General features: G+C 44.8%; 1 protein-coding gene across 3 annotated transcripts in view; it reads left to right on the forward strand.

Annotated features, from left to right (window-relative positions):
- The window catches only part of LOC146857930 (uncharacterized), a 136612-nt gene extending 112531 nt beyond the window's left edge, over positions 1–24081 (forward strand). For 2 of the 3 annotated variants that reach the window (XM_085648666.1, XM_085648667.1), the window contains exon 5: positions 22674–24081. In XM_085648666.1, coding sequence (XP_085504792.1) covers positions 22674–23298 — 625 coding nt within the window. In that variant the 3' untranslated portion in view covers positions 23299–24081. Of the gene's footprint in view, positions 1–22634 lie in introns of all 3 variants that reach the window. The other variant, XM_085648670.1, reaches the window with a different exon arrangement.
- The last annotated feature ends 990 nt before the right edge of the window (positions 24082–25071 follow it).

Below are 25071 nucleotides of genomic sequence, written 5' to 3' on the forward strand. Positions count from 1 at the left end.
CTCCATGGCACACAATTGCACGCCATACAATTTCACACTACACAATTCCATGCCAAAAAAAACAGCACCACTTAAAGCCAATCCATGGCATGTAATGCCATGCCACACAATTCAAATCAACATAATTCGGCTCCATGCCACATAATTCCACGGCACGTAATTCCACTCAACACCACACAATTCATTACCATGTCACATAATTCCACTCCATGCTATAATTAGCACTCCACTCAGTGACACTCCATGTCACCCAATTGCACTCCACATCACACAATTGCATTTCACGCCACACAATTCCACGTTGCACAATTCCACTTCATGCAACACAATTCTGCACCACACAATTCAACTCCATGCCACCTAAGTGCACTCCACCCTCATATTTCCAATCCAAGCAACATAATTCCACTCCATGTCGCATAATTCCAATCCTCTCAATGCAGCACAATACCATGTCAAACAATTCCATGCAACACAATTCTTCTCCACAATTTTTCACGCCACCTAATTCTACTCTACACCACATAATTATGCGACAGAATTCTACTATATGCCACACACTTTCACTCAACACCACATAATTCCACACCACGTCACATAATTCCACTCCACAACACTTAATCCCACTCAACACAATTGCACTCCATGTCACGCAGTGGCACTCCTCGCAATACCATGTCTCAAAATTTCACTCCATGGCACACAATTGCACGCCATACAATTTAACACCACACAATTCCATGCAAAAAAAATTTGCACCACTTGAAGCCAATCCATGGCATGTAATGCCATGCCACACAATTCAAATTGACATGATTCGGTTCCATGCCACATAATTCCACGGCACGTAATTCCAGTCAACACCACACAATTCATTACCATGTCACATAATTCCACTCCATGCTATATGGTTTCCACTCCACTCAGTGACACTCCATGTCACCCAATTGCACTCCACATCACACAATTGCATTTCAAGACACACAATTCCACGGTGCACAATTCCACTCCAGGCAACAAAATTACACTCCATGCAACACAATTCGGCACCACACAATTCAACTCCATGCCACCGAAGGGCACTCCACCCTCATATTTCCAATCCAAGCCACATAATTCCACTCCATGTCGCACAATTCCAATCCTCTCAATGCCGCTCAATACCATGCAACACAACTCTTCTCCACATACTTTCACGCCACCTAATTCTACTCTACACCACATAATTCCACTAGTCAACACCCCACAATACCATGCCACACAATTCAACTCCATCCCACACAATTTCACTCCATGCAACATCACGACTCCACATCATGCAACATAATTCCACTCCATGACACATAATTCCACTCCATACCACATAATTTCACATTATACCACACTGTACCACCTAAATTTAAGCTCCCCAAAACAACATAATTTCACACCACACAATTCCACAGCAGACAATTCCATGCCAAAACATTCCATGTCACATCTCATAATCTACTCCACAGAGCATAATTCCACTCCTTGCCCCTTAATTCTATGCCACACCACTTGATTTCACACCATGTCACATAATTCCACTGCACGGCACTGAATTCCTCTCCACACAATTGCACACCACGTCACATAATTGTAGTTCACGCCAAAGACTAACATTTCTATCTCAGTGAATGCAAAATAATTCCACTACACATAATTCAATGCCACATAAAGTGCTCTCCACTTCTCATAAATCCACACCACATAATTCCATTCCATGGCACACAATTGCATGCCACGTAATTCCATACCACACCCCATAATTCCACACCACATCACATAATCCCACTCCACCCCCATACTTCCTCTCCGCAGAATTGCACTCCATGTCACACAATTGCATACCACGCCACACAATTCCATGTCTCACAATTTCCCTCAACACCCCACAATTCGAGGACACATCACACAAATCCACACCAAATAATTCCATGCCATAACACATAATTAGACTCCATGGAACGTCATTCCATGCCACATAATTCCACTCCACTATTAATGAATCCACTCAATAACATACTACCACTTAGCGGGACATAATTAAAGTCCACCACATAATTTCATTCCATGCCACATATTTCCACTCCATTCCAGGACACATACTTCCATTCCTCTCAACAACACTTACAGTCCAAACCACATAATGCCACACCACCACACATAATTCCACTCCACATCAGTTAATCCCACTTCACACAATTGCACTCCATGTCACACTGTGGCATTCATCACAATTCCATGTCTCAAAATTACACTCCATGGCACGCCATACAATTTCACACCACACAATTCCATGCCAAAAAAAACAGCACCACTTAAAGCCAATCCATGGCATGTAATGCCATGCCACACAATTCAAATCAACATAATTCGGCTCCATGCCACATAATTCCATGGCACGTAATTCCACTCAACACCACACAATTCATTACCATGTCACATAATTCCACTCCATGCTATAATTAGCACTCCACTCAGTGACACTCCATGTCACCCAATTGCACTCCACATCACACAATTGCATTTCACGCCACACAATTCCACGTTGCACAATTCCACTCCATGCAACACAATTCTGCACCACACAATTCAACTCCATGCCACCTAAGTGCACTCCACCCTCATATTTCCAATCCAAGCAACATAATTCCACTCCATGTCGCATAATTCCAATCCTCTCAATGCCGCACAATACCATGTCAAACAATTCCATGCAACACAATTCTTCTCCACAATTTTACGCCACCTAATTCTACTCTACACCACATAATTATGCGACAGAATTCTACTATATGCCACACACTTTCACTCAACACCACATAATTCCACACCACGTCACATAATTCCACTCCACAACACTTAATCCCACTCAACACAATTGCACTCCATGTCACGCAGTGGCACTCCTCACAATACCATGTCTCAAAATTTCAGTCCATGGCACACAATTGCACACCATACAATTTAACACCACACAATTCCATGCAAAAAAAATTTGCACCACTTGAAGCCAATCCATGGCATGTAATGCCATGCCACACAATTCAAATTGACATGATTCGGTTCCATGCCACATAATTCCACGGCACGTAATTCCAGTCAACACCACACAATTCATTCCCATGTCACATAATTCCACTCCATGCTATATGGTTTCCACTCCACTCAGTGACACTCCATGTCACCCAATTGCACTCCACATCACACAATTGCATTTCAAGACACACAATTCCACGGTGCACAATTCCACTCCAGGCAACAAAATTACACTCCATGCAACACAATTCGGCACCACACAATTCAACTCCATGCCACCGAAGGGCACTCCACCCTCATATTTCCAATCCAAGCCACATAATTCCACTCCATGTCGCACAATTCCAATCCTCTCAATGCCGCTCAATACCATGCAACACAACTCTTCTCCACATACTTTCACGCCACCTAATTCTACTCTACACCACATAATTCCACTAGTCAACACCCCACAATACCATGCCACACAATTCAACTCCATCCCACACAATTTCACTCCATGCAACATCACGACTCCACATCATGCAACATAATTCCAGTCCATGACACATAATTCCACTCCATACCACATAATTTCACATTATACCACAGTGTACCACCTAAATTTAAGCTCCCCAAAACAACATAATTTCACACCACACAATTCCACAGCAGACAATTCCATGCCAAAACATTCCATGTCACATCTCATAATTCTACTCCACAGAGCATAATTCCACTCCTTGCCCCTTAATTCTATGCCACACCACTTGATTTCACACCATGTCACATAATTCCACTGCACGGCACTGAATTCCTCTCCACACAATTGCACACCACGTCACATAATTGTAGTTCACGCCACAGACTAACATTTCTATCTCAGTGAATGCAAAATAATTCCACTACACATAATTCCATGCCACATAAAGTGCTCTCCACTTCTCATAAATCCACACCACATAATTCCATTCCATGGCACACAATTGCATGCCACGTAATTCCATACCACACCCCATAATTCCACACCACATCACATAATCCCACTCCACCCCCATACTTCCTCTCCGCAGATTTGCACTCCATGTCACACAATTGCATACCACGCCACACAATTCCATGTGTCACAATTTCCCTCAACACCCCACAATTCGAGGACACACCACACAAATCCACACCAAATAATTCCATGCCATAACACATAATTAGACTCCATGGAACGTCATTCCATGCCACATAATTCCACTCCACTATTAATGAATCCACTCAATAACATACTACCACTTAGCGGGACATAATTAAAGTCCACCACATAATTTCATTCCATGCCACATATTTCCACTCCATTCCAGGACACATACTTCCATTCCTCTCAACACAATTCCATGCCACACAATTCAATGCCACACAATTACACTCCACACCATATAATCCTACTCCACGCCATGCCAACTAATTCCACACCACATCCCTTAATTCAACACCATGCCACATATTTTAAATCCAGGGAACATAATTCATTTGCATACAATTGCAGTCTATGCCACACCACGCCAAACAATTCCACAACTCACAATTCAGCTCCATGCCACACAGTTCCAAACCACTCAACATACTTTAATGCCACATAATTTCACCCCACACAACAAAATTTCACTCTGCATATTTCCACACTACTTGACACCACGTATTTCTACTCTCCAGCTTTCTCTCTATCCCTCACTTAAACCCTCTTTCTCTGCTCACAGTATACCTGTCTCTCTACCCATCGCTCTCTATACTCACACTCTATTCCTCTCTGTACCTCTAGCTCTAAACCTCGCTCTCCAGCTTTCTCTCTATCCCTCTCTTAAACCCTCTTTCTCTACACCTCTTAACCCTGTCATCATGCCAGCTGCAGTTATAGAAAACATCCTGTAAAACATCACACCTCCTCTAGGTCAGCCAAAAGGGTGTCTACATCTCTATGTATCAGCAGGAGTTAATCAATGGAAATACGTTAGAATATTTTATCTAGGGGACGTGTCTCAAAGATTGTTTATTATATGCCAGGAGGGGTATGTCATGGGGGGAGTGGACACGCAAGAATGTACCCATGTTCTGCCGGTTAACTGGGAAGAGGCTCTTGCCAGGGGTGAGACGGAGAACACAGAGCCTGTTCCTCGGATTGACTCCCCCTCCCTTCTCTCCTGCCAGCTGCAGTTAGATAAAACATCCTGTAAAACAGCACCCCTCCTCTAGGTCAGCCAAAAGGGTATCCACATCTATCTGTATCAGCAGGAGTTATTCAATGGAAATACGCTAAAAAATTTTATCTAGGGGACGTGTCTCAAATATTATTTATTATTTGCCAGGAGGGGTATGTAATGGGGTGAGTAGACACGCATGAATGTACCCAGGTTCTGCAGGGTAACTGGAAAGAGGCTCTTGACAGGGGTGAAAGACGTGAGTGCTGCAGGGCACACTGGCCACAGCTGACGGACCCCTGTGCTGATAAGAGATCGCATTGAAGCAAGGCCAACATGCAGGCCCTGCTAAGAAACTTTAGCCGTGACCAGTGACATATACACAGCCATAAATAAGTGCCAAGGCAATCGGCAAGCTGACCTTTGCTAATTTTCACCGCTGCCTCCCTTCCTCCACAACCACCCCCCACCCCCCAAACCCCATTGCTTCTTTATGAAGCCTCTGTCTGGATAGATCTCTCACGGAGTCTGCCATTTACAATAAAAAAATATTTAGTTACAAGAACATTTGGGTAAACTGTCCAAGGAACATAGAGGCGTGTCAAAAGACGCAGAGACAGCAGACAGAGCCATCCTGCATGCTTAATGCTTTGGCAGGCATCAGTTTCCAACTTGATGCAAACTTCACTCAACTGCACACACACACACGCACTCACACATTCACACACACGCATTCATTTCTACTTTTATTTGTACTGCAAAGAAAGTTTAGCCATGAGTAGGTAGATATACACAGACATACATCAGTGCCAAGGCGATCGGCCAGCTGCCCCGTGATACTTTTCTCAGCTGCCTTCCCTCCTCCACAACCACCCCCCCCACCACCCCCCCCAAAACCCCATTGCTCTCTGCCTCAATGTAAACATGCACGCGCTCTATATATTTACAAAGAACAAGCATGGGAGGTTTTAGTCTGGACGAAACTCTGGGTAACCTGGAGACAAGGCAAACTTTTCAGAATAATTATTCCTCCTCCACAAGCGCATGAAGCCGGATTCTACAGCTCCTTCCTCTCTGCTGGGAACAGACAACAGGCGCCACTGTGCCACACGGCAGACAGAGACCACTTCCTTGATGAATGGATTCGAAATTCCACGTGTGGACAGTAAACAGACCCCAGGCGCCAGGAGAGCAGAAGCAACACAGAGACATCCTCCGTAATTGCTGTTTCCTCTCTGAGAGCAATTACTTGCCGCTTAACTCCAACCTTTTTGCTTTTATATCAAAAAACATTTTTTTTACACACAAAAAGGATACTGTCTGAAACAGGATTGTTAGCAGGGCCCGCCGCATCACCCAAACTGTTCGTAACACTATCGGTAGGCACATTGAGGCTATGTGTTCAATCCCACTTAAGCAGCTCAGAAGGTCAAGAGTCTGCTGCAGAGATGTGTGTGCAACCTGTAGGCCAAAGCCTTTGCAAAGTTTGAAATGATGCTTAGAGGCTAGGCAGACAAGGATGTGGGGTTACTCGGTATGTGTAGAACATGTATGTAACACAATTCATTTCAAATACCCATTATATTATCGAGCACCGCTACTTTTTGGACAGTTTGGGAACACGAAACAATACCCTAAAGAAGTGGAAACATTCAAATTAACTACATAAATTCTAAAAAACAACATTACATACTTTATGCTATGCAAAACAACATTTGGATAGCTGGAAATAAAATTTCAATCACACAAACAGGACACCGGGTAAACAAAAAAACAAAAAAAAAAGCCCACAGGAAAGTCTTAGAAGGGAAGGGAATTTACATCTAAATGCAAGGTTTCACACTGCACGCACTTTCACACTATGCAGGGCTCCGTCTTATCTGACCATCAGAGCTAACTTGAAGTACCAGTCTTTGTCCACGCACCACCCACCACCCCTCTCAGAAAAACAATAACATTTTACTCCCTCACCAGAAAAAGGTACACTTACCTTAGATTCAAATCACAACACTCGAACCTCTCCTTCGCAACTGCTCACAAACACATGCTCGCCGGGAAATACAATACTGCCTCAGCAGTCTGTGTCGTGTTTCAAACGCGAACATTTCAGGGGTGAGTACAAACCACTACTTATAACATTAAAAAAAAAATGAGACACATTCGACAGAGTCCGGTTGCAAACATCCCAAAACAGTCCAGCTGGTGAGTTCTAGGAAACTTGGAGCCAAAACACACTGAGGGCACGGCGGACTACACTGCCACAACACAAGGGGAGGGGAAAAAAAAATACAGAGGTCACGTGTCAGCAGCACACACAAATTGATACAAGCGGGGCCTCTGGCTGCAACTAAAGCACTACCTGCCGTTAACTGACAAAGTGCCGCTCCTGCCCCTCCTCCCCAAAGTCAGTAGTTTGCCGGGACAATAACTCAAGGGGGCCAAATGCGAGGTGCACAATGCACGCCAATAATAAATCCAATTTCTTTGTGGGAGGCAGAGGCGCAACTAGAGCCAAATTTCGGGGGGGGCTGAGCAAAGATTTCGGGGGGGGCTGAGCAAAAATTTCGGGGGGGGCTGAACTTTAAGCAATAGGCAGAGTGGAGCTGCAGGGGCTCTTAGAAGGGGTGAAACAACAGCGAGGCCTCATTAATATGCAAATGGTCTTTAAAAGACCTGTGAAGTGCTCGGGCGCGGCTGTGTGTCTGCCCGGGAAGGTGTCTCATCCCGGGCTGCCACACACGACGGGGGGGGGGGGGGGCTGAAGCCCTGCGAGTCCAATGGGTGTTGCGCGCCTGGTGGGAGGCTTTCAGAAAAAACACATTTGGGGACAGGCGCCTTCATTACAATATTACAGGAAGTGGGCAGGCAGTTTACAGCGTCTCCCATTAAGCCCTAAAGCTAAAGCACACACAGGGATGTGGTCTGTCGGATTTAAATGCCGAATTTGGTGCAGGAAAACAGGGATAGAGCCTCGAGGTCGCGTCCACAGCCGGTGATTCTGTGATAATCACTTCATCTCCCCGTGCATAAATGTGTAATGTAAATACGATGATACGTAAAGCGCACAAAAACCTTCGGATCGAGTGCGCGCTATATTGAAAGATGCAAAATTAACCCCCCCCGCACAAAAAAAAAAAAATCTGGCGTCACTACAGCTCGGGCAGGATGCGAAATGTTTCCAGACTTAAATAGAGCTTTTGGCCCATTTAAATGCCCCGGAGTAGCGTACAATAACTAGCACTACATCTAAAGCAAAGTGTGCGTCCAGCTATTCTTCTTTTTGCCAGGGTAGCTTAGTGGCTCCATGCGGTAAAAAAACCAATTTAAAAATTATGTGGCCAGGACTTTAAGTCGGATGAAAAAACGAGGGGTCTCTCAAAGAGGCGTGGCAAATGTATTTAAGGTCGTGGCTTACAAACACATGAGCTAAAAAACTATGCTCCGCATACTGTGCCGCTTCACTTTTATTTTGATGTTTCTGTCATTGCATCCAGATATATGAGACAGAAGTGCATCATGCCAACAAGTCAGGCCTATTGACTTTGTCAACAGTTGTTAGTTGGATACCATAAAAAACATCAAATGTGCATGTTTTTGCTACAGCAGAACGCCCAGGCTCTTACGCCTCCTCCTCCCACTCCTAGGTACATAACAGATTTCAGAAGTGCCACTGGCAAGGCAGAAAGCAGCAGACATGTTAGAGTGAAAGTTGATGAACATCACGCTGAACTTTACATGTATTAGCATACAACACTTGCGTTTCCATGTATCTGCATACCATGTGGTTCCTGCTTTCAGTTCACGTGTTTACACTAGTTAATTATCCCTCGATGAAAGCGCACATATAGATGTGTGCGTCCCACCCTGCTGCCGGAATATCCCTGCGTGCACGTTTTTTTACTCTGCGCAGGAAGTACACCAAGGCTATCGGCCAGCGAAACATTTGCGACTTTTCGCGGTTGCATCCATTCCTCCACAACCATCCCACCCAAAAAAAAAAACACACACATTGATTGCTTAAAAAGCCTCTGCCTCTATAGATCTCTCACGGCCTCTGCCATATACAATAAAAAAAAAAAAACATTGCACAAAAAAGATTGGGGGAACTGTCAAACAAACATAGAGGCTTGGCAAATCACTCTGGGGGTAAAACGGTATTTTGCGAATAATGTGCTAAGCCGAGCAGATTGTAATACTAAGTGCAATAATATGAAAGCCCATTTCGCTCTCAACCTCCATCAATCGGCCTCGCTATATACCTTCATACCTCTTTCTATACCTCGGGCTCAAAATCTCTCTCTACCTCTCTTTACCAGTCATTACAAATATTTGTGTAGCTCTCTCCATATCTCTAGACCTCTATCTCTAACACAATCTACGGCTCTCGGAACATCTCAACAACGCAATCTGAGTCTCTTTACTGCTCAGGGAAGTTCTTTTGGTCTCTCTGTAACTCGCAGTAAAACTCTAACTCTCTCTTTTTTCACATCTCGCTCTAACACTCTCTCTAACCCTCTCTCTACCCCTCGGAATCTAACACTAAAAACAAGAGCTCTCTCTAAGTCACAAAAATATATCTCTAACAGACGGTTTAACAATAGCTCTAGTTCTCTCTATACTTCTATACCTTTCTCTCTAGCTATCACACTCATCCTCTAGACCGCTCTCTCTAACTCTATCTCTTCCTCTCTACCTATATCTACCTCTCGCTAACTATCTCAAACTGTCTCAAATTATCACTCTAGCTTGCAGTATACCTGTCTCTCTACCCATCGCTCTCTATACTCTCTCTCTAACCCTCTCTCTATTCCTCTCTGTACCTCTAGCTCAAAGCCTCTCTCTCTCCACCTCTCTCTCTATCCCTCTCTCTTAACCCCTCTTTCTCTACACCTCTTTTAACCCTGCTAACAGCCTCTCTACACAGGTCTCTATAACCACCTTGCTCTACACACCTCTCTCTCTACACACCTCTCTCGCTAGCTACACACCTCTTTCGCTCTCTACACACCTCTGTCTCTACCTGTAAGCGGAACACGGCGCAAAAAAAGAATGCTTTTACGTACAAAAAAAAAGCAGGCCCATCACAAAATAGGTATCGCCTTGGGGGGCCAACAACTTTTGCGACAGGCATCGGTTACTGTAGTTGCACCAAGGACACTGTCCACCATAAGTAAAGAGGGAAAGAAACATCTCACACTATATACATCTCTATTTACTTCTCACACACTCTCTCTCTCTCTCTCTCTCACCCTATCAGGATACCTTACAAACACTCTCTCTCTACAACTCACTCACTCTATACCCCTCTCTCTCTACACCTAGCTAACACTCGATCTCTACACCTCGCTCTCGATTCCTCTCTATACAGCCCCTCTATCTCTATCCTTCTCTCTATACCTCTCTCTATTTAAAACTATCTCTCTACCTCTCACTCTACCTCTATTTAACGCTCTGTGGCTGTAACTCACTATTGCTCTCACGGGGCAACACTCTACCTCTATAACTCTCTCTCTACACCTTTCTCTCTAGCCCTCTATTTTTACCTATATTTCTACCTCACTTTCTATCCCTATCGCTCTCTAACTCTGTCTCTACACCTCTGTCTCTACACCTCTGTCTCTACACCTCTGTCTCTGCACCTCTGTCTCTGCACCTCTGTCTCTGCACCTCTGTCTCTGCACCTCTGTCTCTAACCTTATCTCTCTAACACTATCTCTCTGATTCTGTAACTCGCTCTCAAAAAAACTTCAAAAGTAAATAAATATAAAGAACATCTATTTCCTTACTTTTGGCCTAATCGCCACACACACAAGATCAGTCACGTAAGAAACAACACAATATATATATGGACTGCATTAATAGGGAAAGACTACAAACGACTGTACTCAACTCAAACATATAAAATAACTTTTATATAAACTTTAGTTACATTTCATTTCGTCTACATTTGAGAGCACAAACAAATAAATTAATGGGGGAAACATTTTTGTTAACCATTTACAACAATGGTTCCTTAGTTATAACAGTTGCTGTCTCTCCCACAAGAGTAAATAACTGAACAAGCACACACAAACACTCACACACACACACACAAACACACACACAACCACAAAAACACAAAACCACACTCACAAAACAACACACTCGAAAACAAACACACAACAACACTCACACAAACAAAACACAAAACCACACACACAACCACACACAAACAAAACACACAACCACACACACAAACACACACCCCCACACACACAACCACACTCAACCACACACACACTCAAACACACACACACAACTACACACACACAAAAAACCACACACAACCACACAGAGAGACACAAAACCACACACATACAACCACACACAAACCCACACACACACACTCGACCACACACACAAACAAAACACAAAACCACACACAAACACACACACAACCACACACACACTCAACCACACACATAACCAAACACACACACATAACCAAACACACACAACCACACCCACACACACACTCAACCATACACACTCTCAACCATACACACTCTCAACCATACACACTCGACCACACACACTCAACCACACACACTCAACCACACACACTCAACCACACACACTCAACCACACACACTCAACCACACACACACTCAACCACACACACACTCAACCACACACACACTCAACCACACACACTCAACCACACACACACTCAACCACACACACACTCAACCACACACACACACACACACACTCAAACACACACACTCAAACACACACACACACACAAACAAAACCACACACACACAACCACACACATACAACCACACACATACAACCACACACCTACAAACACACACAAACACACACACACACTCAACCACACACACACACACTCAACCACACACACACACACACACACAACAACACACACACACACACAACAACACACACAGACACAACTACACACACACACACACACACAACCACAAACAATTTCTGGACTGACAGCATAAATACACAGTCAACAAGCCCGATGAACACTCGGAAAAATTTATAAACTCCCCACCAACTTTCAAACCATCTTGCTGTTGCAAAGTGTGTGCTGTACACATGGCAACACCGTGCCACAGCGCAGTGTTGCAAGGAATGCTTTGATCCTCGGAGGCTAACAGACCTCAGTCTCTGCATTAGTTAACCCCGTCTTGGCACTGCATGAAAACAGGGTACACACTGTCCAGCATGAAGTGAGACATTGTCCTCGGGGCTGGAGATCCTATTTAGCAATCTGCTTTAAAGATTGTGATTCGTTTAGGACAGTAAACATAAAGGAGCACTGGAAACGCTGATAACATGGATTCCATTTTGCGTATTGACTACAACTTTTAAAAAGCACGCAGTACTGAAACAAGCATTTACACTGCAATAGGTCTCGCATTTAAAAACAGGCTTTTGCAATGCACTAGGTCTTGCATTGACACGAGTTTGAGCTATTGGCATTGCACATAACAATGCATTTTAATTTAGATTACTTTTTGAAAACATAAATAGAAAGGATTTGTTAATTACCAATACCAAGAGCTTAAACTCTCGTAACTGCGAGACCTATTGCATTTGCAATGCAATAGGTCTCGCATTTGCAAAAGTTTAAGCTATTGGCATTGTTCATGACAATGCCTTTTTTAATCTATTTTATAAAACAAACACATAATGGCATTTAGTTATAATTTACAAAGCCAATAGCTAGTGTGGAATTATTATTAGCAATGCCAGCTGCTCACACTTTTATAATGCGAGACCTATTGCATTGCAAATGCTTGTTATTTTACTCTCTGGAAAGGAGGCGAACCTCACTTGAGAGTTACAGCGTGCTCCTGGCTGAGCCCAATGCTGTGTTACACCCACCAGTGCCCGCCGAGTGCCTCACACCCCTGTGTTGTATTCCACCAGCTAGTGCGTATGCTATGACACTCTCTAGCCCATATGCACTGTAACACCACCCCGTGAATATGTCATGCCACACTTGCCTTCGCACGGGTTATATTGCCCCATCTAACGTGCCTTCCTCGATGCCTATGTTATAACGCACAGCGCTATGCCATACATATTACAATCTGGGATCCATATCTTTGTCACACTGCATATGCAACGTTACACTCCCCAGCACATATTTTATATTACAACTTTAGAGACTAGTTAGGTTACACAACACTGCCCTGTGCATATTACACTCCAAGGCGCATATCGCATAGCACGCGCTAGTGCCTTGGCTATCTCGCGCTCTCCAATGAATCTGTCATTGCGCACAATGTATTGCATATTATATTTCACGCCCCGGTTCATCTTGTATCACACTTTTTGGTGCATAGTTTATACCATATACTATATCTAGTTTTCATTTTCAATTGTGCTCTCAGGACTATGTTGTATATAACACTGCGTCCACCTACCCTTTTCACGGGCATTACATTTTGCGATGGGGGCTGGAGGGTCAGGGGGTGTTTCTGCCAAGTGAGCCCAGAGTCACAGTCACAAACGTCCTCTTCTTCCTGAATAAAAGTGAGATTATGCTGCATACTTGTTCATATTTTAAGTAGTTCGCACAGACACACATTTTAAAAACAATAAAGTTCCTAATACCCACCTTCTCTGAACAGTTAGCTTGCTGCCCCGTCCACCTCCTCCCTATCCTCTGTTGTCTGAATCCATGGACTAGCCTCCTCCCTCCTGCCATGCATGGTCTGATGTGCTGCCACTGTCCTCCATTTAGCATGATGTACCAGTCCACTCCTCCTGCCCTCCATTGCCCAATTCTATGGCCCATCATTGACCTCCTGCTTAGCCTCTGTGCTTAGCTTGCTGCCCCTATTCTCCTTCCCCCTGCCCTCCGATGTCTTTGTCTTTGTCCTATTAATAATCTTACCAGGCCTAAAACATCCTTACCTGATATTGGATCGGTTAGGAGCTGGAACACTATTGATAAAAGTCAATTTTTAGAGACCCTGACTAATACGATGCCCATCACCCAATCCTCCAGCAATCAGAGTGAGAAAGACCTATCTGACTGGCTTCTGACAGCTAGCAATAAACATGCCCCACTTAGGAGAGTACATCGAGCGCGTCGCCCAGATATGGTTTTCCCCTCATTTAAAGATATTAAAACTAGCTCTGCATCAAGCTGAAAGGAGATGGAGAATCAAATACCTGCCTGATGAAAAGAACACTTATCTAGCAGCACTCAGAATTGCAAAACATCTAGTCTGGCTACGAAAGCTGAATACTTCTCATCAAAGATTGTCACCTCCTCAAATCGATCAAAAGAAATCTCCTCGATAGTTAATGAACTATCTAACCCTGACAGAGTGACACCCAAATCCACATCTTCATAAACACTATGTGATTCATTGAACAACTTCATCGATAAAATCAAAGTTATCCCCATATGCTCGAGCCCTACGTGTCCAACAATACTCAAGAATTCCTACATTTTGGAACAGATTCCATTAGTAAATCAAAAACAAATTTCAGACCTGCTGACAAAAGTAAAATCTGGCTCTCCTAGGGATTGTTGCCCCCCTTGGATCCTAAGGAAAGCCTTTACTGCTTGTCCGAGTCCAGCTATGTCCCTTTTAAACGTGTCACTGTCCCAGGGCTATGTACCGGACACCTTTAAGGAGGCATCTGTCATCCCCCCTCCTAAAGAAGCCAGGAGTGGACCCTAAAATCCTAACCAACTACCGCCCTATCCCATTGCTACCTTACCTGGCCAAACTACGCGAAGCCCATGTGGCCAAAAGTCTATCTGCCTTTTTGGAGCAGGCCGATTATCTAGACTCACACCAAGCAGGGTTCCGCCCAGCTCACTCCACAGAGGCAGTGATACTGACAGTATTGGACACCCTTCGGGATAAGGCTGACAGGGGTGCTCCGCAAGCCCTGGTGCTGCTAGACCTTTCCGCGGCATTTGACACGGTCGACCACAATATCCTGGTCGATTGTGTCAAGGATGCAGGAAAGAATTCAAGGCTCAGCCCTTGAATGGATTAACCCAATTTCAGGCGGTCCGCCTAGGTCAATTTACGACCCCCAAGATAAGAACTACATGCGGCGTTCCTCAGGGGATCCTCACTTTCCCCTCATTTGTTCATTCTCCCTCTGGTCCACGCCCTGAAAGAAAGGAAAGTTCACACTTTTAACTACGCGGATGACTTCCAACTAGCGTTCTCTATCAGTAACTCTCCTACATGCGTCCATGAATTACAGACTACGATGCTGTTCATCTGTGACTTGATGAACAGCAACCATCTGAAGTTAAATCCAGATAAGACGGAAGTGATTCTCACAGGAGGCTCCTTAAACCCCTGGAGCTCCAGGTTCTGGCCTAAAGAGCTGGGACAGCCCCCTATTCCATCCACATCGGCCAACACTCTGGGAGTCATAATTGATAATGATTCACAATGAAAACTCAAATAGGATCCGTAATTTCAACATGCTTTTTCCAACTAAGGAAAATAAAGAAAATTAGCAGGTTCCTAACTTGGGAAGCAAAAATGCAGGCAGTACTTGCTATGGTGATATCCCATATAGATTACGCCATTTCCCTATACTTCGGCATTCCCGCTTATCTCACCCACTGCCTAAAACTAGTACAGTACCAGGCAGCCAGACTGATTCTTCAGGGAAACATGCGTCAGCATGTCACTTCTCTTCTAAGGAAGCTACACTGGCTCCCCATAACCCAGAGATGCGCCTTCAAGGTATTATCTTTAAGTCCCTGAATTGCAGAAACCCAAATTCATCAACTGCCTGTTTGAAAGATACATTCCGACCCGCAGCCTGCGATCTGCCCATATGCATCTTCTGGCTGTACCTCCCTTTAAACTGAAACGTTTCGGTGGAACAAGGTTCGCGATTATAGGCCTCAGATACTGGAACTCCCTGCCTCTAGAAATTAGATCCTGCACAGACCTCATGAGTTTTCGTAGACTCCTAAAAACTTGGCTATTTAGACAGGCATACGAGTAACATCTCAGACCAGCACCTCTAGAGTAGCGCCATGAAACCAATCTGGTGTACGTGCGCTCTATAAATAAAGTATAACATGACATCACTGCTTTTCTCAGGAACAGTGGGAGTACCCTTTCGCCTTCAAAAAGACTTCCAAAAATCTCTCCAGCACTGTGGCATACAGCCCCTGATATAGCTCGACCGCTAGCCCATTGGCACCCAATGCTTTCCCCAAGGTCATTTCAGCCAAAGCCTCCCTAAGTTCAACTATTTCAATGAGTCTTTTTAGGGATCGATGCTACCCTGCCTTGAGGCGTGGCAGCCCATCAGATATCAGTAAGGCAATGTGACTGTGGAAACACCAACTGCATATATGCCGAGAAGGCCTTATTTATCGGTCTCTAGCCACCATATCTGAGCCTCCACTCCTATGTGAGGTTAATATGTGGGTAGATTACTTTTCCCCTTTCAGCAGCCACAGTTGCATTCTCCCTCATTCATCCCGGTCTCGGAACAGACTGTATGTACTATGTGCATCTGAACTTCTCAAACCTGGCCCAGGCCTGTCCCATCTGCCCTTTTACATCTATGGGCGTTTGCAAGCTATCAGTCTGTAAAACTGTTTTTGTGTCCAGGAGTGAGTGTTGTTCTAGGTCAGTCAGCGACCGTCTGTTCTTTTGGGGGCTTCATAGCAGTGGTTTATCACGTTGACCCTGAATGCAAAAGTCCCTATGGACATAGTAGAGCGCACATTGGTCCTCTATTTGCTACTCTTTCCAGGTTCCTGTAAAGGCACCATATGGCTTTATGGTTTGTTCTGGAGGTTTCTTTAGGCAAATGCCACATAAGTTTATGCTTCATGCAGCCTGTGGCCCCAAAATTGGTTAAAACAATAACAAATGCAGGTATTAGCCCCATGCCCCAACCTCATTATCATCCAGGCTGCTAATAATGGAACAAAATTGTACTTTCAATAGGCCTGGGCAACAATTGTAATTCATTTAAAGTGCATCAGGCTGATCTCACAGAGTTTTAGCGGCTGTTGGGTTGTTACCTCCATGCAAAATGTTCCAAGTTCATGACCAGGAGGAAGCGGATTTTGGGGCAGGTTAGCATACCTCAAAAGTATCTGCAGGTTTGATGTGTCTTTCCAGTCATTATGGCAGAGTAGAGCTTTTCTAATTTTGCATACTGCCTGTGTCCTGTGTTCTCCAGCTGCCTCTCCTCAGACAAGTAGAGGTACGTCCATGGTTACATTTTGTGCTTATTAATATTTTCATGATCACCTGCATGATCCCACTGTTTAAAGTTGATTGTTGTATCTTTTCGGGTGGGAGAATTATGCATTAAATTAAGTACATAATTTACTTACAGCAAAGCACATTAATGTGGGCTGCTTAAAATTTAAAACTGCAACTATTAGATTCCCCCATTAATGTCAGCAACCGCTCACATTGTTAGCAGTTAAGCGGCCTGGGAAGATTGGGAGCAAAACACCACAGTGTAAACTGCATGTGCAAAATTCCTTTAAGAAATGAGGCACATAAGGCAATTACAGAAGGACACCCTTTGCTTAATGCCACATATTTCTAAACTCCTCAAAAAGCAGTCACACGTCATAGTGGGATAGTACCCAACATAGAACCGGCTGTTGGATCTTCCTTGTCATGACATTGACACACACTTGATATGAACTGGAGCCTCTATAGTGTATAAAATGCTGAATTTTTTTTTTTGCCTTGAGCTGTTAACTGGCACAGGTTTTACCAGCAGCTGATTAAGACCCATTTATCGACTGGGTCTGGTGGCTTAGTGGACTAAGGCATCCACTGTAGGGGCCTGGATTCGACCTCATGGTCATAGGTTCAAACCCTGTGGGTTCACTCAGCCTTTCATTCTTCTGAGGTCGTTCTAATGAGTACCATTGAGAGGAGTAACAAACATCTGTTTTTCAGCGCCACATGCGCTTCACAAAGACACATTTGTGATGTTATGTTCCAACGAGTCACTATACACAGATAACTTGAAGAGAGGAAAAGGAAAGTAAGGCTGGCTGGATATAACCCTTGCTTCTTCTACCTTCACCAGCACATTTTGCCGGTATTGGCTTGGGCACAGGTATTGCAGTACAGCCAGGCAGCGTGGACGGCCCATCCATGGTAAGCTGATTGTTAGCACCGTGAATTACTATAATTACAACTGACAAGGAGCATATGTATTAGCCCAGCTAGCAGAGGTGTCACAAGATGGAGCTATGGGCACATGAGTTGTCAACAACAAGGGCTGTGCTGTATGAAAACATTATGGATTTTCTACAAATGACCACTGAGAGGGAGCAATTTAGGTATCCCCGCTAACAGATCAATTTAGGTAAACCTGCTAGCAGATGTGTACTTGAATAACAACTGACGCAGGCGAAATTACATCACTACCCACATATGCAAAAGTTGTTTCGCAGTTGGATCGCAACATGACCTTCCTCTCTAGGCCACTGGCATTATGCGATTCAGCAGCAATTCTTGCAGATTTGACGGTCATGCCTCATTAGCCATTGTTTGAGTATAAATCCTGTCATTGACGGTGTCCTTTGCAAGAAGTGTCAACATTATGAAAGCGACAAGTAAAGAATTATTACTGTAACAGGTGTGCCTTATTATGAGGCATAATTTGGTGACTCTGGCCACACAGTTAGCCAACCCAGCCATTAATTTGGTCATCCCCGGCTGCATTATTCCTCTAGCTGAGCCCTTATCCAAACGATTCTTTGCAATCAAGTCAATGAAAGATACATGGAGTGAATCCAGCAATTCATGGGCACTGCAAAATATGGCAGTTCCTTGATGCTGTTTGGCAACTTAATCCTGCACAGGGTATGTCTTGAAGCCAGGTCCGGGGAGGCCTTCAAACATTCCCACAGAAGGGTAATTGGAACCATGCACAAGCTCACCAAGCAGAGGGGCTTGGATTAAATAGGGTGTGGCCTCATTAATGCAAACACCACAGGGTACTGCGATAGGTCCGGGGTACACCTGCCAGAGGTGGATAGGGGCTTAGTCCAGCTAGAAGGACTGGTAACATCTGGTTGCAGGAGGTTATGGAGCCTGCCGTGGGGAGGGGGGGTTGGGGGGGTCTGCATATGACAGTGGCCACATCCAGGGCATTGGCGGAGTTGCAGGACGATCCGGAGTCCAATTGGTACATAGGGGTACCCTCTCAATGAGCACAGCAGAGGTGCTCTATGCCATACCCCAGGAGTCATTACCGCAGTATCCTGGATGGAAACGTCGGCCCCCTGCTAGTCCTTCGGGCGGTTGTAAGCCTGAGCACCTGGGGGCTTGCCTTGCAACGCTCCGCCCCTAAAAAGACATGAGTAAAGTCATGGACTGGTGGTCCAAGGTACTTAAGGGGGAAAATCCCCAGATTGTAGCGCCAATTGGGTTGGCCACGGTGCCGTTTGGCTCATCAGGCTGGTGGGCAGCTCCGGTTACTCATCACTGCTTGCCCTTGGATTGCCCCCAAGTTAACCCACCGCGTTGGCACACTTAATGAATGAAATAAACATTCAGCAAACTGTTTTCCAACAAAATTTGTGTGGCGTGATTATTTATTGCAGTATGTACTAAGTACCTTACTATGCTTTGGGGGATGGTTTCCGATACCGACACTATGCCCGTTGTGGCATCCTTCCTGATCGTTATGCGGGCATCACGCTGTGAACTTTTCTCCCAGGGTGGCAGCGCTGCTGCTGCGTTTGGACCTCCTTCCATCCTGATCCCTCAGTCTGAGGGGTGTTTGATAACCCTGTTCGCCTGAGTCCCACATTTCTAGTCCGGTCCGCCTGCTCCGGGAACCCCCACAAAGCACAGATTATTGCGACAGGACCAGTTTTATGCATAATCTTCTCTTTCCTTTAGGATACTTGCTTGTGTAGTCAATTTCGCCCTTTAGGGTTTCAAGACTTTAGAGTTTAGTTTGTAGGCCTGTCTGAGCTCTGTCTGTCACTTGGCAGAGATCTGTACGCAGTAGAGTTACCTTGATGGCTACCTTTACAATCTTCTCCTTAAGAGCCTACTGTGATCTGCGGGTGCTCAGCCTGGAGTGTTCATGTGTGTGTGCGCGCCTCCAGGTCATGCACTCTTTGGGACATCGTCTGCCTCTTAGTTATCGAGGCATGCCCTGAGCAGTGGTGTATTGTGTAATGTTGTTGTCCTGGGGCTGCCTGGAAGCCTCGACTTTGGCCATGGCAACACCAAGGGGCCCTTTCTTTGTTTACTGATCTTGCCGTCTGATAATGCTCCAGGCACAGCACAGACCGTCCACGGCACAGTTGAGGAGCTTTTACCCAACCAAGCCCCGCAGGCTGCATCTTGCCTGGGTTTTGTCTGATCCACGGGAGCCAGTCTCAGCACCCAGGGCCACCCCTCCAGTCCACGCTGTTGTTCGTGTACAAGGTAGTCTGATCACAAAAGAGGGACCCACTCATGCTTCCCTCAGCCACTCTCACCGTTCACTGGGTTCTGTACAGCAGTGGGAACTCCCCATATACAACACAAGGCAGCCAGATGTTCTGTAAGATGTGCAGGGGCCAGTCCCAGTGTCCAGGGAGCACCCCTCCAGTCCATACTGCTATGAGAGTGCAAGGTAGTCTGATCGCCAGTGGGGCCCCAGCCACGCTGCCACCCTTGGCCCGTTCACTGGCCTCTACACCGTGATAAGAGCCGCCTCCATGCACCACAAGGTAGCTCCAGGTTCTGGACTGGCAGTCTTCTCCCTCCTCACGGTGCAGCAGAGGCCGAGCCAGGCCAGCGGACCACCCTTCCTTATTTGCAAGTCCATTCAGAACCTCCACCTCCAACATGGACCTGGCCGTCACAGCAGGCTCTACGCAGTGCCAAATGACACTCCGGTTTCAAGTTGGAGCAGTCCTTCGCCCCAAAGGCAGGCACACAGGGTCGTGCAGCAAGCCCATGGTGGACAGCCGTTCATTCCAGGCAATGCTTCAGCTATTGGGTTCCCCGTCCACAGCCCCAAAATGCCGCCATGTTGGCAACCCATGGGCCGCAGCTTTGTTTCCCCACCGGATATCCAAGAGTGCCCCAGCACTTTGAAAAGAGTGTGGCCAGATGCGGGCACAATAGAGAGTCCTTTTAGACAGGATTGATGCCAGTCATGTTCTAGGATATTGAAGGATGCATCTGGGGCCGTCTTAGCTCGGTCAATTTAACTCCATTTGGCCATCTTTTTGCCAGCCACACCTCCACAGATTGATACTTTTGATTGCAGATTCTTCTCTATTTAGAATATGCCCCATGCACCAGACTGGAGTGTTTTTTTACACAGTGGCCTGCATGCACTAGGTGTTAAGTCTGCAATCAGGGAAACCTATAATATCTGGACATTTCTGAAAACTAGACACCCAGGAAAGTCCAGGATGGTGCCTCTTGCGTGGACCCCATGATGTTTTATTTTGTTGCAGGCGCTAGGTTGGGAATACTGGGTGGTAGGGATTTCTGAAACTTTCTCAAAAATGTGAGGAAAATGTGTGATTTTATGTGAAGTTTGTGGTTTGCATGGCATTGTGTGTAAGAAAGCATTTTGAGATCCATGCAAGGCATAGCACCCTGGAATCTCCTGAGTGTTTATCTTTAAAGATTTCTGGGTTTGGTAGATTTTTCCTGGTTTCCAGCTGATGCGCTTTGAGCCGTCTCCAAACCCGCTGCGTTGCTGGGTTAGAGGCAGCAAATTCCCAGCGCTCAGGCCAAGCCTGATGCTGCTTTCTAACTTGAAAGCAACATCAGGATTGGGCGTAGTGGAGGCTGGGAGCCTCTGCTGCTGCGAGGAGAAGGCACGAAGAGCGGCAGCCGGAAGGTTAGTTCTTTTTCTTTTTAAATACTTGTTACCCCTTAATCCCCCCCCCCCCCCCGTCGTTGTCCCCAGCCCCCTCGCCACTACGTCTGCACAGCAGCTGCTACTGCATGGATGTACTGTCAGTAGTGCCCAAGGTGGTAACTACTCGACCAAGTCTCTCTGGAAACTCGAGGATTCTTAGGAGGCCAGCTTTCCATTGTATACAGTAGCTAGAGCACCAGTTGCCGATGAACACCAGAACCTTCGCCTTGCTAGAGACTGATTTTTCCCTTTGAATGATTGAAAAGACTGGGGTAAAAGCCTGATTGTGTTAACAGGAGCTTGTCGAGCTACCTGTGCATGTAAGGGACGTTTACCCTGCTCACTTCTGTGGTCCATGTGATGCCTATTTTCTGTGTCTTATTGAAGTTTGATCTTTTTGCCGTACAGAATCCAAAATGATTGTCATTATTTTTGTTTTTCTCATTTGTGTTTGTTGATTTTGGTTTTGCAAATGTGAAAATGTTTGGTCTCATTGTCCTTGTTTTTCAGGCTTTTGCATTGTTGAAAACAAAATATTTCGTTTTGCAGGAATCTTAAGTTATGCCGAAGGTCAAGGCGAAATAGCTCCAGCATGAAGCCCAAAGAATGGGAAAAAGGCAGAGAGAAATGCCCCAAAGATCTGAATAAACCAAACACTGGAAAGAAACCGACGCGTAGTTCGGAACTTGGCAAAGAAAAAAAGAAGCAATTATTCATTTATAAAGTTGATACAGATCATCTAACGAAGGATAATATTAAAGAAAGCCAAAGAGAAGATTATGATGGAACTGTAACAGTCGCAAAAAAGAAAAAAAAGTCCAGAGAACAGGGCACAGAAGATGAAAAGTTTGCACAACGGTCAAGTGAGGGTAGAATGCAGGACATGGTCTCGGGATCACAGCCCAAGTTAAAAAATGATAAACATACAGCACATGGCAACTCCAGGCAGGATTCGCTTTTGGACACAAGAGAGTCCTGTTTGGTGGAAGACCATTCAGGTGACTCACTTTTCTCTATTACTGTTGAAGATTCTGAAGAAGAAGGTTCTGAGTTACACAGTGATGGAGATTCAAGTCCATTCAGGTGGGTAGGTGGAGGAAGCTTTAGGGAAATGCTAGCCAAGATGAGTTCGAGACCCTCCAGTAAAGTTGTTCGAGAGTATTCTGCCATTTAGGGCACATGCAGGACTTATACAATTCTGAAACCATGCCCTTTGATCATCAAACTTGTAGTTAACCTCCTTGCACATTTCATTATGTTTTGCTTCCCGTGCAGTTGCTTCCGTAAAGTATAGATTGTTTTCAATGACTTTTCCTTTTGAAAGTATTTTTTTTCCTTGGATTGTGCCACCTTTGAAGGAACAAAGTATTCACTTAAAATTAATTTACTACTTTACTAAAGTTATCTGTTTAACAGCGTAATTAAACGTTAGTGTAAAGGTTAGTTTCTGCAGTTAACATCCTTAAAAGAAATTATCCCAGCTCAGTAAGCAGAGATCTTTATTTATGGCCAACTTTATTTAATTGAACTGAGTTTGCTGCAAAAACAGGATGTTAATTTAGGCACACATTATATTTATGTTGCCTGAATTACTTTCTACCAAATTAGCTCGAATCTTACAAATCGATCTGCACTAATGTAAAACAAAAGTTGACTTGTACTGAAGCTGCATAGCCTAGGCTTCCATTGGCGTGTACCTTGAGTTTCCATGGCCTTCTGTTTTTGGCATCTCTTGAAATATCACTCTAAGAACGTAATGTTTTGTGCGTTATTTCATAATGTTTTCCTAGTTTATTCTTCCTTGTGACTATCCGCTTTTCATTTTCTTTTGCTAGAAGGACACTTTCATGTAATATAAACCACTTTATAAGAGAAAGGTGCTGACAAGTCAGTCTATCATTTTCCGTGAGTAAATTATTAATTAAATGTTGCCCTTTAAATAAAATATTTCAAGAGCGAATCCTTTACCCACCGACTTTGAGTTGCAGCCAAGAAGGAAGCAGAGCAAGAGCTGCTGTGTCTGATTGAGAGAGCTTGTTAGTGGATTTAACTCTGAATCAACTGATGTTCCAACACTTTCTTTGCGCAACAGTGTAAATTGTGCGTCGTAACAGGTGATTCATACGCACAATGTTTCCATGTGTTTTGTTTTATTTTTTATAATTTTTTTATTCACACCTGTTGCAAAGTAGAGGGGGTTGATGCATCCAGCAATGCATGACTACACTAGTTAGATGAGCACTGATGATCGAAAGCAAATTGAGTTTGAGAGGATCTCGTAAGTGCAGGATTGTTCATGCCATCAAAGAAGACAAAACATTTGTTTCATGACCAATGTGAACAAACATTGGCAAAGCCAATAGGTCTCACTTACGGTATGTATTGGCTTTGTCAATGTTTTAGCCATGTTGTACAGTGGCGCAATTGCTGTGCTTTATGGTTGAAAGTAAAAAAAGAAATATAAAAAAAAATGGCTAGCATAATGGTGCTTTTTTGATTGCTTGAGGGAGGAGTGAATGCAAGACAAAGGGCTGGTTGGGGGAAAAAAACACTATCATGCGGCCAGCAGTGTCTTGGTCATGACTCTCTTTTTGTGTGATGGCGAGTGAGTGGGGGGTCAACATAGACAACAGAGGGAAGGCGGACGGATGGGAGGGGAGAGCAACACGGACAACAATGGAAGGCAGCATGGACAGTAATGGAAGGAATGGGGTGTGGTGGGGGTAAGCAGCACAGGAAGTGGGCAATTAACACCGGCAACAACAGAATGAGCGGGGTTAGGTGGGTGCAAGCAACATAAGCAACTACTGTAGGGAGTGGGCACAGGCATTGCGGACAAAAATGGAGGACGATGGTGAACAATGGTGGAAGGGTGGCGTGTTTGAGCAAGGGGCAACAATGGAGGGAGGAATAGGCAAGCAGCACAGGCAAGTGTGGGAAGGCACAA

Source organism: Triturus cristatus, chromosome 3_2, assembly GCF_964204655.1.
Source record: "Triturus cristatus chromosome 3_2, aTriCri1.1, whole genome shotgun sequence".
Classification (NCBI taxonomy): domain Eukaryota; kingdom Metazoa; phylum Chordata; class Amphibia; order Caudata; family Salamandridae; genus Triturus; species Triturus cristatus.